The following is a 16,875-nucleotide window of genomic DNA, read 5'->3' as shown; positions in this document are numbered from 1 at the left end:
TTGCTTCATGGGTGGGGTACTCTGCTGAGTAGCACAAAATGCTACTAGGCCCAAAAGGATTTCCTGGGCTAGATGCAGTTAAAAATTATTAATTAGATAAACAGGCGGTGTAGCTTGCTTCATGGGTGGGCTACTCTGCTGACTAGCAGACACTGAAGCTTTGGAGCAGACCTCTGAATCTCAGGCCATAGTATGAGTAAACAGCTCTGCAGACTCAACCATCTGTGTTACCCCAAGCCATAGTGTATGTAGTTTCTAAAGGTTAAAAGGGGGAGGAGCGACCCCACCCACCTGGAATTGACGATGCCAACATCATGTAAAACACAGCAAGGGGACTCCAAAAACAGTCTCCATTTTTTCCAAAAATTGGGCCACAGACACCACTTAAGTGGCATCAATATCGCCAGAGTATCTTAAAATGGTTGGTGAGGTGATTTTCAAAAATCATCAAGCTTTTAGTCTCCCCAGGATGACACAGGGGAAGAAAAGTCCTTACGGATCCAGGATTTGTTCAACTTGATGAACGTTAGTCTGTCTACATTGTCACTGGACAGCCGCGTGCGCTTATCTGTCAGCACACCACCAGCAGTGCTGAAAACACGTTCAGAGAGAACGATGGCTGCGGGGCACGACAAGATCTCCAAGGCGTAAGTGGCAATCTCAGGCCATTTTTCCAGATTGGAAGCCCAAAATGAGCAAGGGTCCAGTTCCACAGTCATGGCATCGATGTTAACTTGGAGATACTCCTGTACCAACCTCTCTAGGCGTTGGCTATGCATCAGACTTCTTGTCTCCTGTGCCCTTGCAAAGGATGGTCTAAAAAATTCTTGAAACGATTGGAAAAAATTGCTGTTACCACCAGATACGATGTTACTGTTACGGTTTGAGTGATGACTCGACAGTGCCACGGTTGGCAAGTTAGAACTCAGAGATTCACTACGTGCACCACTGGTGTTTTGTGGAAAAGCAGGTGTAAGATTCTGTAACAGTCTCTGCTGATATTCCTGCATGCGTGAATCCCTTTCTATGCAGGAATAATTTTGCCAGATTTACTTTTGTATCGGGGATCTAAGAGTGTGGCAACCCAGTAGTCGGCATTACTTCGGATTCTCACAATCCGAAGGTTATGTTGCAGGTAGTGCAGCAAGAAGGCACTCACGTGTCTTGCGCATCCAGAAGGAGCAAGTCCTTGTTGTCTTGGTGGCGGGGAGGTGAGAATCATGCTTTCTTCCTCTGCCCCCTCCCCCCAACCTCGCACAATAGAAATTTTATCAAGGTCTCCCTCATCTGATGAGTCTTCCATGCCCAGCGCCAGTTCGTCCTCCACTTCTTCCTCGGCTCCTGCACCTGCCTCAACAGTTTGGCTGCTACTATACGCCCTCGGTAATCCCTCTCCCCCACCCTCCAATGCCAGCTGCCTTGGTGCTGCCGACCGTCTGAACCTTGGAGATATTATCCCTTCAGCATACGGCTCCTCCTGTTCCTCCTCCTCCTCTTGTCCCACCACCTGAATCCGAATACTGTTTAAGATGTGCTTCAGCATGTAAATGACCGGAATAGTCATGCTGATAATGGCATCATCAGCACTAAACATCTTTGTCGCTATTTCAAAACTGTGCAGAAGGGTGCATAGGTCCCTGATCTGAGACCACTCCTGCAACGTGATTTGCCCCACCTCTGGATCTCGCTGGCCCAGGCTATACGTCATAACGTATTGCACCAGGGCTTGTCGGTGCTGCCACAGTCGCTCCAACATGTGCAGAGTTGAATTCCACCGTGTGGGTACATCGCATTTCAGCCGGTGAACTAGCAGGCCCAACGACTTCTTTAGATATGTAAGCCGTTGAGCTGTGGGATGCGAACGGCGGAAGTAAGCACACAGCGACCGTGCCCTCTGCAGAAGCCCATCTAGTCCGGGATAGTGGGATAAAAATTGCTGGACAACCAGGTTCAAAACGTGAGTCATACAAGGCACGTGTGTGACATTGCCCCAGCGAAGGGCTGCACCCAGGTTTGCAGCATTGACGCACACGGCCTTCCCTGGCTGCAGGTTCAGTGGAGACAACCATTGATGGAACTCGGTCTCCAGAGCTGACCACAACTTCTCAGCTGTGTGACTCACATTTCCCAGACATTTCAAGGTAAATACCGCCTGATGCCGTTGAGCCCTGGTGACAGCATAGTAAGGAGGTGTGCAGGATTCTTTCTGCGCAGCTAGAACACAGGTAGCATTACCAGACAGGCTTTGGGTGCAGGTGGAGAACCGAGAGGAAGTTGAGGAGGCAGAAGCAGTGGAGGAACTTAGAGATACAGAGGATCGACGCGCAACTTGTAGGGATGGCAAGACTTGGATAGCAGCCCCTTCTCCTGATGTCACCATAGTTACCCAGTGCCCAGTCACCGACATGTTAACGCCCCTGACCATGCCTACTCGTCCAAGTGTCTGTGGTGAAATGCACCCTGTCACACACAGAGTTTCTCAAGGAAGTGGTGTGTGCGACATGCTGGTCTAGCGCAGGCACAGCTTTCTTTGAAGTAGTGGCGACTGGGCATCTGGTACTGGTGCACTGTGATGGACATAAGGTCTCAAAAATCCTCTGTGTCCACCAGGCGGAAAGACAGCATTTCTGTCGCCAACAGCTTGCAGATGGTGAAATTCAACCTCTTAGCTTTGTCATGGCTAGGAGGAAATGGTCTTTTACTTGTCCACATCTGAGGGACCAAGGGCTGGCTGCCGTGCTTAGATGGGGTTGAGTAGGGTGTTCCCGGCAAACTGCTGGTCTGTGAGGAAGGTGCAGGTGGAGATATTATGATACCTTGATCAAAATGTGGTGGTCTCGATGTCAGAGAGCGCTCAACACCAGCAGGTGTTTCCACTTGCAAATGTCCTGACGACCTGCCAATCACACTGGCTGTTGCGGGTAAAGAGGTGGAAGGTCTGCGTCCAAAACCATGTGAGACTGCTGTCCCCACAGTCACAGAGGATGAAGAGGCAGCAGATGCACTTGATGTGGCAGACGGTGGTTGGCCCGGCCCACTAGGCCGCATTGTAGCACAGTGAGCTTCCCACTGCAACTTATGCCTCAAATCCATGTGACGGTTCATGCATGAAGTACTCAAACTATTCATTTTTTGGCCTCTACTGAGATTTTGGTGACAAATCTTACAGACAACATGAGTTAGGTCATCCTTTGTGATCTCAAAAAATGCCCATGCTATGCAAGGCTTAGAGCCCATGCGACCTGAAGAGCCACCACGACTTGTGCTCAGAGGCACAGTTGTGGTTGAGGATGCAGTTGTTGACATGCTTCCAGTACTCCGTCTCTGTCCAGGAAGGAGCAATATAACCTCGTCGTCAGACTCCTCACTAGCATCCTCCTCCACCTCCTCTGCTGACCTCATGGACTGGCTGACTGTGGTTCCCAGGCTATAGTATGAGTAAACAGCTCTGCAGACTCAACCATCTGTGTTACCCCATACTCAGACGGGTGGCTGGAGACTTGGGAGCTGTGAGGAAACAAGTGCGATTGGGGTGACACCTCTGAGGACTGGAGTAGTTGTAATGTTGAAGTTGAGGTGGAGGAGAGACCACGTGAACGAGCACTTGATATCTGTTCAAGCACCTACTGTTTTTGTGCCTCATCTTGAAGTTTTAGCGATGCTCGTAGCGATGGTCGCAAGAAAGGGATCATATCAGATTGTCCACAAAAAGAAGTAGACATCTTACTTTGGCTGGAAGATGGTCTTTCTTCTGCAGATGTTACTGTTGCTTTACCACCTACCCCACGGACACAACCTTTTTTTCCCTTTCCAACACGCCTATTTCCCTTTCCACCAGCAGCAGGCCTTTTGCCACTCATTTTGGTGTTTTACTAATTGGCAACTCTAGACAACAAATGAGAAACTCAGTACGAATTAACCCCTGAGCCCAAAGAAGAGAACCAAAGAATACCGAAATATATCTTATTTTATTAACGAAGATTAAAAGAAAAAAGGTATGATACATAAAATACAAAAGATACCCAAGGGAGACCAGAATACCACCCTCAATCACATTACATGAATATATGTCTGAGAACACAGCAAAAAGCGGCAGGCATGCCCCCAGAAGAAGCTAAGGGCGAAAAACGCGTTGGGGCAAGAGGGAGCACCGAATCACCCTGCACCATCTGATTCACTACCTAAACATACTTGTGATCTACAGCTTTGAGGTAATGTCATTTATGATTTGCGCTTTATATGAGGATGGTTTATGGTGTATGCCCTGTTAGGGCACTATAGAATAGTTAATTTCCACCTTTTATACTCGGCATATCTGGCAATGCCTCAGTATATAATAGCACAAGCTAACTTCAGCAAGCATTTTGCTTTTATTTTTTGCTGTGTTCTCAGACATATATTCATGTAATGTGATTGAGGGTGGTATTCTGGTCTCCCTTGGGTATCTTTTGTATTTTATGTATCATACCTTTTTTCTTTTAATCTTTGTTAATAAAATAAGATATATTTCAGTATTCTTTGGTTCTCTTCTTTGGGCTCAGGGGTTAATTCATACGGAGTTTCTCATTTGTTGTCTAGATGTTTTGAAGTGCCAAAATCAGTATTGCGGGACATCATTGTTTAGTAATTGGCAACTCTGTAGTTGTTGGCACAAAAAACGTTGGATGGAAGCTGAGCAGAGTTGAGTGGCCAAACTGTGGTACTAGGCCCAAAACGATTTACTGGGTTAGATGCAGTAAAAATTGAGATACACAGGCGGTATAGTTAGCTTCACAGGCGGGCTACTCCGCTGACGTGCAGACACGGCTCCTAGGCCCACAACGATTTACTGGGTTAGATGCAGTAAAAATTTATATACACAGGCGGTGTAGCTTGCTTCACAGGCGGGCTACTACGCTGACGTGCAGACACTGCTACTAAGCCCAAAATGATTTACTGGGTTAGATGCAGTAAAAATTTAGATACACAGGCGGTGTAGCTAGCTTCACAGACGGGCTACTCACATGACTATCAGACAATGCTACTAAGCCCAAAAGGATCGGCTGAGCTAGATTACACCAAATGCTGTGACTAACACTTGTACAGCACTGGCTCAGACCTGCCTGGCAAACAGTGCTATGAACTGCTGTAACTTACCCTGAAAAGGGCTGATATTACAACTAGTCCCGACTCCCGACTCCCTAAACCTATCTCTCAGAAAATTTGCTACCAAAAAAAGACTCTTAGTCTGTATAGCGCCCACAGCATTAGCACTGCTGTCTAACACTAAGCTGCAGCAGTGAGGAAATGGTGGCGACGGGGAAAATGGCTGGTTCTTATAGGGCAAGGACATGTGACATACACAGCCAATGACACATGCCCTTGCTTGTGTGCATCACATGCACATTACTGTGTGTGTGTGCACTGCTGATAGGCTGAGAGACTGCACAGCCCCACTGTAAATGCGGGAAAGAAAAAAAAAAGGAGATCGGCATTATTTCAGCACAGATCTATCCCCCGCCCACTATACACTGAAACAGTCTATTAACAATGATAAACTGTTTTAATGTGAAAATCAAGCTGGGCTTTTGGTGAATGAACAGTTATTGAACAGAAACTCAAACAGCCGAAATTTAAGCAAATTGTTCGAGTTCGACGAACGACTCGAACACCGCCCAAAACAGCTCGAATTTGAAATTGGCGAACAGTTCGACTCGAACACCGCTCATCTCTATTCGTAACCTCTCTTCACACTGGCCAAATGATGATGGTCTTGCACAGAGGTCATCTTCCTATTCATCCTATTCATTCAGCATTCCTTTCTAAGGTATTTGAAAATGTGTTCTTACCTGGACAATGCTTTACATACATAAAGGAACTAATATCAATCACTAATCACTCTGAAATGTAATTTTGCAGTAAAATGAAGAGAATTGACAGCACTAAAGTCCGCCAGGTGAAATCTGAACAGCTTCTACGGATAGATGACCATGATTTTGCCATGAGACCTGGATTTGGAGGTAAGACAAGTTGTCGAGTATGTGGAATAAATACAGGGAGTCTGTCGGTAGTTTTGACTCCATAACACTGCGAACAGAGTTATATAAGAGACATGGACTCCAGCCTCAACATAATTTCTGTATTGTTTTTGTTTTATTCCAGCACACACAGCTCTAAAACGTAGTAGCAGGTGGTCCCTAATGCAAGAATTGAGCAAATTGATTCGCACTTCCCTAGTTCTGTGTCCAATTCAACCCACCGTCGAAACAGGATCAGGGTTGTCTTCACTTCTCCAGACGGCATTCTTGGCCAGACTTTCTGTGTGACCCTGACATTTACTAGCCCCCTTTGTCATGAAAGAGTGTGAGCATCCCACCTCCCCTTAAACTCAGCATACTTTTCATAAAGTTGCGCATTCATAAAACTGCAAAAATTCTCAATTTTTTTTTAACGGAACTATGATTTGCGTAGAAAGTTGCAACATTTAAGACAATTTTATTCCAGATTTCTGGTGCAAACTAATAAATTAGTTCCATAGTGTTATTAGGAAACATAGCATTTTTTACACTGCTTTTCCTGCCTTTTTCTTTCTGCTTTACTTTTTCATTTAGAAGGAAAAAAAATGCCACCAGATGCTGGCTAAATAACAATAGGGAACTATAAAACACATCACAAACAGAGCATTGTTTGTTCCATTTTGGTGGGTCAGTGGTGCTGTTGTATGGGTGTTGCACTTCATCCAGGCTTGTCTAAATGAAAAAGTCACCCAAATAAAGTTGGTAAAAGACAAAAGAAATTCCTGATGTTTAAGGAAAAAAATATATATTTTTTTTCTTCCATTGTATTCTATTTTATACAAGCCTAAACATTTGGCATATCTCCAGTGCATGAATAATAATTACAGTTTACAGATTACAGTTATGTATTATATTACTACTACTACTACTACTAATAATAATGATAATAATTAATAAAGCATCAGGATACATTTTATGCCACTGTGCTGATTACTAAGAACTTGTGTTTGTTTTTTCTACAGATGCATTCGCACATTGTAGATGAATTGCTTTGCATTTGCTGTGGTTAAACTCCAAGGTTTTTGCATCAGTTACATAGCAATAAGCATTACTCATCTACAACATGAAAATATTCCTAAATAGCATTTCACCAGAATCCATCCAGAAATAATACGCAAGTTTTCATATTTTCACAGGTTCAGCAATTCCTGTTGGTATTGATGTGCAGATAGAAAGTATAGATAGCATCTCAGAGGTGGATATGGTAAGTAACAACGATTGGAATCTGCAGTCTTTCATTATTACTAGTAAAGAATGTAAAAACTAAATATTTAGCTTTTCAGTGAATTCCCTTTAAATGGAACTTGACAAACCGCGGGCACCATGAATGGCAGGCTGACTGCATGATCGCAGCCAGGTATATCACTCCCTGGTTAGAGTTTTCCGTAGTCGGTACCGGACTAGTCTGGTCTCCTGCTATGGTTCCTGGCCAGAGGTTTATGTTTTCTGAAACGCTGAAGTTTCAGATCATAACATACAATTGTGCAGCTAGCCCACGATTCAGGATGCCCATGGTTTGGACAGCATAAATCACCTGACAGGTTACTGTTGTTATAAAAAATCCATACACTCACATGATACAGCAGTATCAAGCTGTTTGGTAACTCGTGCATCTATTATAACTTTTCCTGATAAAATTGTATTTGATTTTGCTTTACGTTTTAATTTCTTGTTTACTTTTTGAAAATTCGAGGGAATTTATGAAGATAAGCATTTCACATAAGAGTCTTGATCCGTAAGGCCATTAAAACGAGGTGGCACATTAATTTAGAGGTGCACACCTCACAATAAATTTGGCACATATATCGACTGTCCGTGCACCAGAAATTAAAATGTACGTAGTTTTGAGATAATGTATATTTCTGCTACAACATGTGCCATTGTTCTAGTGTAGAATATAATAAATGTGTTGTGCAGTAGGCCATCTTCCTTTTTGCTAATACCTACCCAATTTTTAGAAAATGCCTGACATAAAGTTGTATATCTTTAGTGAAATTTTTAAACTTTTGACTCCAGAAAACTGTAATGATAAATTTCCCCCAGTTATCTATTTGGCCATCTAACTGCTAAAAATGTTTGCCATCAAAAATGTTTGTTTTTACTTGATCACACCATAATTGCTCAATGGTATTGGTAGGGATTAACTACCGTATATACTCGTGTACAAGCCGACCCGAGTATAAGCCAAGCACCTAATTTTGCCACGAAAACCTGGGAAAACATATTGATTCGAGTATAAGCCGAGTATGCATTGTCCCCTCATCCATATCCTGGTATGCATGGCTCCTCATCCCCATCCTTGCCTACATGGCTTCTGATCCCCATCCTTGTCTGCATGGTTCCTCATCCCATCCTTGTATGCATGGCTCCTCATCCCCATCCTTAAATGTGAGTCGCCCGTCAGGGCTGTGCGGTACTCGGTACTGGGTCCAGTAGTCACAGGGGGATGTCACGGTGGCTGCGACCCAGTCCGTGGCCCTGGGCGCCCGGTTAAAGGGAATGTCTTTAAAGGGATTATGAATAAAGCTTGTGTTTGTGACGCCACCTGTGGTATTCGGTCAGAGGGGACCGACGCTGCTTAAAGGGGTCCTCCGGGGTGATGGTATGGCAGCTAGAGGGTATAACTTCCCACAAGTGAAGTAGGTCCCCAGGGCTCCCGTGCGTAGATGAGATGGTGAATGGTGCAGTAAAGAACGAGGACACAGATTTGCAGTCTCTTTACCTGGTTTACTGTAGGCTTCAGGCAACTGCAGTCCAGGGCACCAGATCACACCAGATCACAGGGCAGGCAGGGTCCGGCCGGCTCGTAAGCGAATTCAGAGTCCCCTTTACCAGGTGGAGTTAAAAGCGTTCCTCATAGCACGGTGGTATTGTAGTCTTACTGCCTATGGCTTCTAGCAAGGTCCTCACAGTTCCTCTATGTCCTCCATAAAGGTGGGACACAAACCCGTATGACAGGTGGCTCGAGCCTTTTTACAGGGTCTCTATCACATCCTGGGCTCTATGCCCCACAGTGTCTCCTGGGTATTAGGGCGGACAGGTTACGTGTAGTTCAGCTGTCCTTCCAGTTTCTGCTGTAAGTCTTAGAGTCCCTCACAACCTTGGTCTTCCGGCTACCGCTATCTGCGCTCTGCCAGGGAGGTAGCCCAGTCGCAGCTGTCCTCCCCAAATGTCACTCTCCTGTGCTTCCCTCTCCTTCACGCTTACTAAACATTGCTCTTTCCTTCTGTATATCACTATCCAGGAGCTGCAGCATCTCTGGCTGCAAGGCCCCTCACACGTCCTTCTGCCTCAGACTGCTCACTTTCCCTCCAAACCAAAATGTATATATATAGGGAAGCCACCCATAATCTGGATCAGAGCTCCCCCTTCTGGCCTGGAGTGTGAATATGTTGTGCGCATTGTGATTACCTAATAAAAGGAATCCTTCATAGCTTCCAAGCGTGACATCACTCTCCCCGTGTTATGACCCCAATGGCGAGGGTCTCAGAGGAACGTGGAAGTCTGCAGAATACAAAAATCCAGCTCATAGGGCAGTGGTAACTGGGTTGACCATATATCTACTCCTAACGCCAACACTAGAAGTAGCCGGGGATCATTCCTACGTTGATTCTAGATGACACGCGCCAGCCGGAGAATCTAGCTACCCCTAGTAGAGGAAAACAAAGACCTTTCTTGCCTCCAGAGAAGGGGACCCCAAAGCTGGATAGAAGCCCCCCACAAATAATGACGGTGAGGTAAGAGGAAATGACAAACACAGAAATGAACCAGGTTTAGCACAGAGAGGCCCGCTTACTGATAGCAGAATAAAGAAAGGTAACTTATATGGTCAACAAAAACCCTATCAAAATCCACACTGGAAATTCAAGAACCCCCGAACCGTCTAACGGTCCGGGGGGAGAACACCAGCCCCCCTAGAGCTTCCAGCAAAGGACAGGATATAGTTTTGGAACAAGCTGGACAAAAATACAAAACCAAAACAAATAGCAAAAAGCAAAAGGCAGACTTAGCTGATATAACTGGAACCAGGATCAGTAGACAAGAGCACAGCAGACTAGCTCTGATAACTACGTTGCCAGGCATAGAACTGAAGGTCCAGGGAGCTTATATAGCAACACCCCTAACTAACGACCCAGGTGCGGATAAAAGGAATGACAGAAAAACCAGAGTCAAAAAACTAGTAACCACTAGAGGGAGCAAAAAGCAAATTCACAACAGTACCCCCCCCTTAGTGAGGGGTCACCGAACCCTCACCACGACCACCAGGGCGATCAGGATGAGCGGCATGAAAGGCACGAACTAAATCGGCCGCATGAACATCAGAGGCGACCACCCAGGAATTATCCTCCTGACCATAGCCCTTCCACTTGACCAGGTACTGAAGCCTCCGCCTGGAGAGGCGAGAATCCAAGATCTTCTCCACCACGTACTCCAACTCGCCCTCAACCAACACCGGAGCAGGAGGCTCAGCAGAAGGAACTACAGGCACAATGTACCGCCGCAACAAGGACCTATGAAATACATTGTGAATAGCAAACGACACAGGAAGATCCAGACGAAAAGATACAGGATTAAGGATTTCCAATATCTTGTAAGGCCCAATAAAACGAGGTTTAAATTTGGGAGAGGAGACCTTCATAGGAACAAAGCGGGAAGAAAGCCATACCAAATCCCCAACGCGTAGTCGGGGACCCACACCGCGGCGGTGTGACAACTTCAAGTTGTCCACCACATGATTCCAGATCTGCTGCAACCTATCCACCACAGAATCCACCCCAGGACAGTCAGAAGGCTCCACATGACCCGAAGAAAAGCGAGGATGGAAACCAGAGTTGCAGAAAAAAGGTGAAACCAAGGTGGTGGAACTAGCCCGATTATTAAGGGCAAACTCAGCCAACGGCAAGAATGTCACCCAATCGTCCTGATCAGCAGAGACAAAACACCTCAAATAAGCCTCCAAAGTCTGATTGGTTCGCTCCGTCTGTCCATTAGTCTGAGGATGGAAAGCAGACGAAAACGACAAATCAATGCCCATCCTACTACAAAAGGATCGCCAGAACCTGGAAACGAACTGGGATCCTCTGTCAGACACAATATTCTCAGGGATGCCGTGCAAACGAACCACGTTCTGGAAAAACACAGGAACCAGATCGGAAGAGGAAGGCAGCTTAGGCAAAGGAACCAAATGGACCATCTTGGAGAAGCGATCACATATCACCCAGATAACGGACATGCCCTGAGATAGCGGAAGATCAGAAATGAAATCCATGGAGATATGTGTCCAAGGTCTCTTCGGGACAGGCAAGGGCAAGAGCAAACCGCTGGCACGAGAACAGCAAGGCTTAGCTCGAGCACAAGTCCCACAGGACTGCACAAATGACCGCACATCCCTTGACAAGGAAGGCCACCAAAAGGACCTGGCCACCAGATCTCTGGTGCCAAAAATTCCCGGGTGACCTGCCAACACCGAGGAATGAACCTCGGAAATGACTCTGCTGGTCCACTTATCCGGGACAAACAGTCTGTCAGGTGGACAAGACTCAGGCCTATCAGCCTGAAATCTCTGCAACACACGTCGCAGATCCGGAGAAATAGCTGACAAGATAACTCCATCTTTAAGAATACCAACAGGATCAGCGACTCCAGGAGCATCAGGCACAAAGCTCCTAGAAAGAGCATCGGCCTTCACATTCTTTGAACCAGGTAAATACGAGACAACAAAATCAAAGCGGGAGAAAAACAATGACCAGCGGGCCTGTCTCGGATTAAGGCGTTTAGCAGACTCGAGATACATCAGATTTTTGTGATCAGTCGAGACCACCACACGATGCTTAGCACCCTCGAGCCAATGACGCCACTCCTCAAATGCCCATTTCATGGCCAACAACTCCCGATTGCCCACATCATAATTTCGCTCGGCAGGCGAAAACTTCCTAGAGAAAAAGGCACAAGGTTTCATAACAGAGCAACCAGGGCCTCTCTGCGACAAAACGGCCCCTGCCCCAATCTCCGAAGCATCCACCTCAACCTGAAAGGGAAGTGAGACGTCAGGCTGGCACAAAACAGGCGCCGAAGTAAACCGGCGTTTCAACTCCTGGAAAGCCTCCACGGCAGCAGGAGCCCAGTTAGCTACATCGGAGCCCTTCTTGGTCATATCCGTCAAAGGTTTCACAATGCTAGAAAAATTAGCGATAAAACGACGGTAGAAGTTAGCGAAGCCCAAGAACTTCTGAAGACTCTTAACTGACGAGGGCTGAGTCCAATCAAGAATAGCTCGGACCTTGACTGGGTCCATCTCCACAGCAGAAGGGGAAAAAATGAACCCCAAAAAGGGAACCTTCTGTACACCAAAGAGACACTTTGAGCCCTTGACAAACAAAGAATTTTCACGCAAAATTTTAAAGACCAACCTGACCTGCTCCACATGCGAATCCCAATTATCAGAAAAAACCAAAATATCATCCAGATAAACAATCAAAAATTTATCCAGATACTTCCGGAAAATGTCATGCATAAAGGACTGAAAAACTGAAGGCGCATTGGAGAGACCAAAAGGCATCACCAAGTACTCAAAATGACCTTCGGGCGTATTGAATGCGGTTTTCCATTCATCACCTTGCTTAATGCGCACAAGGTTGTACGCACCACGAAGGTCTATCTTGGTGAACCACTTGGCACCCTTAATCCGGGCAAACAAGTCAGACAACAGCGGTAAAGGATACTGAAATTTGACAGTGATCTTATTTAAAAGCCGATAATCAATACAAGGTCTCAAAGATCCGTCCTTTTTTGCCACAAAAAAGAATCCCGCACCAAGAGGGGAAGAAGACGGACGAATATGTCCTTTCTCCAGAGACTCCTTGATATATGAACGCATAGCGGTATGTTCAGGTACCGACAGATTAAACAGTCTTCCCTTAGGAAATTTACTGCCTGGGATCAAATCTATAGCACAGTCACAGTCCCTATGAGGAGGCAGTGCACTGGACTCAGACTCACTGAAGACGTCCTGATAATCAGACAAATACTCCGGAACTTCCGAAGGCGTAGAAGAAGCAATAGACACAGGCAGGGAATCCCCATGAATACCACGACAGCCCCAACTTGAGACTGACATAGCCTTCCAGTCCAGGACTGGATTATGGGTCTGTAACCATGGCAGCCCTAAAACAACCAAATCATGCATTTTATGTAAAACCAGGAAACGTATCACCTCGCGGTGTTCAGGAGTCATGCACATGATAACCTGTGTCCAATACTGCGGTTTATTTGCAGCCAATGGTGTAGCATCAATACCCCTAAGAGGAATAGGATTTTCTAATGGTTCAAGAGTAAAACCACAGCGCTTAGCAAATGAGAGATCCATGAGACTCAGGGCAGCACCTGAATCTACAAACGCCATGACAGGATAAGATGACAGTGAGCAAATCAAAGTTACAGACAGAATAAATTTAGGTTGCAAATTACCAACGGTGACAGGACTAACAACCTTAGCTATACGTTTAGAGCATGCTGAGATAACATGTGTAGAATCACCACAGTAGTAGCACAAGCCATTCCGGCGTCTATGAATTTTCCGCTCATTTCTAGTCAGGATTCTATCACATTGCATTAAATCAGGTGTCTGTTCAGACAACACCATGAGGGAATTTGCGGTTTTTCTATCACATTGCACCGAATTAGGTGTCTGTTCAGACAACACCATGAGGGAATTTGCGGTTTTGCGCTCCCGCAACCGCCGGTCAATTTGAATAGCCAGGGCCATAGTATCATTCAGACCTGTGGGAATGGGAAAACCCACCATAACATTCTTAATGGCTTCAGAAAGGCCATTTCTAAAATTAGCGGCCAGTGCACACTCGTTCCAATGTGTCAGCACGGACCATTTCCGAAATTTTTGGCAATACACTTCAGCCTCGTCCTGCCCCTGAGACATAGCCAGCAAGGCCTTTTCTGCCTGAATCTCAAGATTGGGTTCCTCATAAAGTAAACCGAGCGCCAGAAAAAACGCATCAAGATCAGCCAATGCCGGATCTCCTGGCGCCAGCGAAAAAGCCCAATCCTGAGGGTCGCCCCGTAAGAACGAAATAACAATTTTTACTTGCTGAGCAGAATCTCCAGATGAACAGGGTCTCAGGGACAAAAACAATTTACAATTATTCACGAAATTCCTAAACTTAAACCTGTCTCCGGAAAACAGTTCAGGAATCGGTATTTTAGGTTCTGACCTAGGATTTCTGATAACATAGTCTTGTATGCCCTGCACACGAGTAGCCAGCTGGTCCACACTTGTAATCAAGGTCTGGACATTCATGTCTGCAGCAAGCATAGCCACTCTGAGGTAAAGGGGAAGAAGAAAAAAAAAAAAAAAAAACTCAGAATCTTCTTTCTTATAATCCCTCTTCTGCAATGCATTAAACATTTAATACTGGCCTGGCAAACTGTTATGACCCCAATGGCGAGGGTCTCAGAGGAACGTGGAAGTCTGCAGAATACAAAAATCCAGCTCATAGGGCAGTGGTAACTGGGTTGACCATATATCTACTCCTAACGCCAACACTAGAAGTAGCCGGGGATCATTCCTACGTTGATTCTAGATGACACGCGCCAGCCGGAGAATCTAGCTACCCCTAGTAGAGGAAAACAAAGACCTTTCTTGCCTCCAGAGAAGGGGACCCCAAAGCTGGATAGAAGCCCCCCACAAATAATGACGGTGAGGTAAGAGGAAATGACAAACACAGAAATGAACCAGGTTTAGCACAGAGAGGCCCGCTTACTGATAGCAGAATAAAGAAAGGTAACTTATATGGTCAACAAAAACCCTATCAAAATCCACACTGGAAATTCAAGAACCCCCGAACCGTCTAACGGTCCGGGGGGAGAACACCAGCCCCCCTAGAGCTTCCAGCAAAGGACAGGATATAGTTTTGGAACAAGCTGGACAAAAATACAAAACCAAAACAAATAGCAAAAAGCAAAAGGCAGACTTAGCTGATATAACTGGAACCAGGATCAGTAGACAAGAGCACAGCAGACTAGCTCTGATAACTACGTTGCCAGGCATAGAACTGAAGGTCCAGGGAGCTTATATAGCAACACCCCTAACTAACGACCCAGGTGCGGATAAAAGGAATGACAGAAAAACCAGAGTCAAAAAACTAGTAACCACTAGAGGGAGCAAAAAGCAAATTCACAACACCCCGTGAGGAAAGCAATGCCACTGTGACGACCAGGACCCTGGGGCATCACATATGCATGGTTCCTCATCCCTATCCTTGCATGCATGGCCCGCATAAGAAAAGCATAAAAAAAACCATCCAACTTACCTTCCCTGTGCACACTCGCTGCATCTTGTTTCGGTGCCAGCAGCTCCTGCGGCTGAGCGATCATGTCTCCCCGCTCATTAAGGTAATGAATATTCACTCCACGCCTATGGGAGTGGAGAGAGGTGAATATTCATAACTCTTCTGTAGCGCACCCCCTGTGATAGCCCAGCAGCTGCTGAAAGCCGGAGACTGCGGCTGACACTGTGCGTGCTATAAGAGAAATGAATATTCATTGCCAGTGCAGTGAATATTAATTTCTCTTTAGCAGTTGGCACAGGAGTTAGCCATAAAAGCTGGCTCCTGCCTCCTGTGACCCGCTGCTCTGCTTCTCCCCCTCCCCCGCCGTCTTCTGGGACAATGACTCGAGCATAAGCCGAGGGGGGGCGTTTTCAGCACAAAAAAATTGTACTGAAAAACTCAGCTTATACACGAGTATATTTGGTAATATTTTAAATACAATAAAAAATTCCATTCTCACTAATCCAAAATAAAACATAACTTTTAATTATTAAAGGGGTTGTCCCACGAACCAAGTACATTTTAATTATTAGATTTTAATTACTACAGTAAGTTCAACAATTGGATGTGTGTAAAAAATGCTCCTGTGCTGAGATAATCTTATAAATGTGCCCCTGCTGTGTACTGTGTAATGGCTGTGTCTGACCATGCATGGTCTGATCATACCACAGTTCCTTGGCAGGGGAGGACACAAAAGAGAATATAGACATTACAGCACGGGATTGCAAATATTTCTTTTTGTGAGGCGAAACTTTTCACTGCCTGTTTTTAAAAAATGTTTTACCTGAAAGTAAGAATCAGCTGTGATCCCCGGATGTCCCTGTACGGTCAGTCACAGCCATTACACGGTACACAGCAGGGGCACATTTATAAGATTATCTCAGCACAGAGACATTTTATTTAAACACATTCAATTGTGGAAATTATTATTATTCATGGATCTGTTGGTTAAAATGTTGATTAAAGTTAACTTTGTTCATGTGAAAACCCCTTTAAACAAAAAATCGGAGTAAGTAGTCCAAATCATATGTTAAGGTGCACATTAAAATTACACTCAGCTCCTTATTGGTCCTGTCCATGTTATATAATATATATATATGTGTGCCGAGCAGTCACCTTGCTACTCTAGATGAATGATTCAATTGTAACATACATGTGGATGCCTATTCGTAGCTCTATAGGTGTGCAACTCCCATAGCCTCACATTGTATAACTAGCATAAAGCAAAAGGACTACCGTCCATTATCTGTCCATCAGGGATTGTATCCTATTTTATACTGATGGCCAGAGGATCAAGGAGCTATTAAAATAGAGAAAGAGCATTGTCAACGTGTTTCACCCTTCTGAGCTTCATCAGGGTATAAGACATTTGCATTGCCCTGAGGACCTTTCACTCAAGGGACAGTTGCATCAGTTGGTGTTGGGCACCTGGCACGTGTATGTGAATGTTTGGAGAGTGCATTTCCCAAATGTGT

The 16,875-nt window shown here is 45.4% G+C and overlaps 1 protein-coding gene across 1 annotated transcript in view; it reads left to right on the top strand.

Moving 5' to 3' along the window:
- GABRR3 (gamma-aminobutyric acid type A receptor subunit rho3) overlaps positions 1–16,875 on the top strand; it is a 129,518-nt gene that overhangs the window by 49,799 nt on the left and 62,844 nt on the right. Inside the window, exons 2-3 of the mRNA XM_077294114.1 lie at positions 5,899–5,999; positions 7,193–7,260. Of these exons, the coding sequence (XP_077150229.1) occupies positions 5,899–5,999; positions 7,193–7,260 (169 nt within the window). The remainder of the gene's footprint in view (positions 1–5,898; positions 6,000–7,192; positions 7,261–16,875) is intronic.

This window comes from Ranitomeya variabilis, chromosome 3 (genome assembly GCF_051348905.1).
Source record: "Ranitomeya variabilis isolate aRanVar5 chromosome 3, aRanVar5.hap1, whole genome shotgun sequence".
Classification (NCBI taxonomy): domain Eukaryota; kingdom Metazoa; phylum Chordata; class Amphibia; order Anura; family Dendrobatidae; genus Ranitomeya; species Ranitomeya variabilis.
This window is presented reverse-complemented; position numbering and strand designations above follow the sequence as displayed.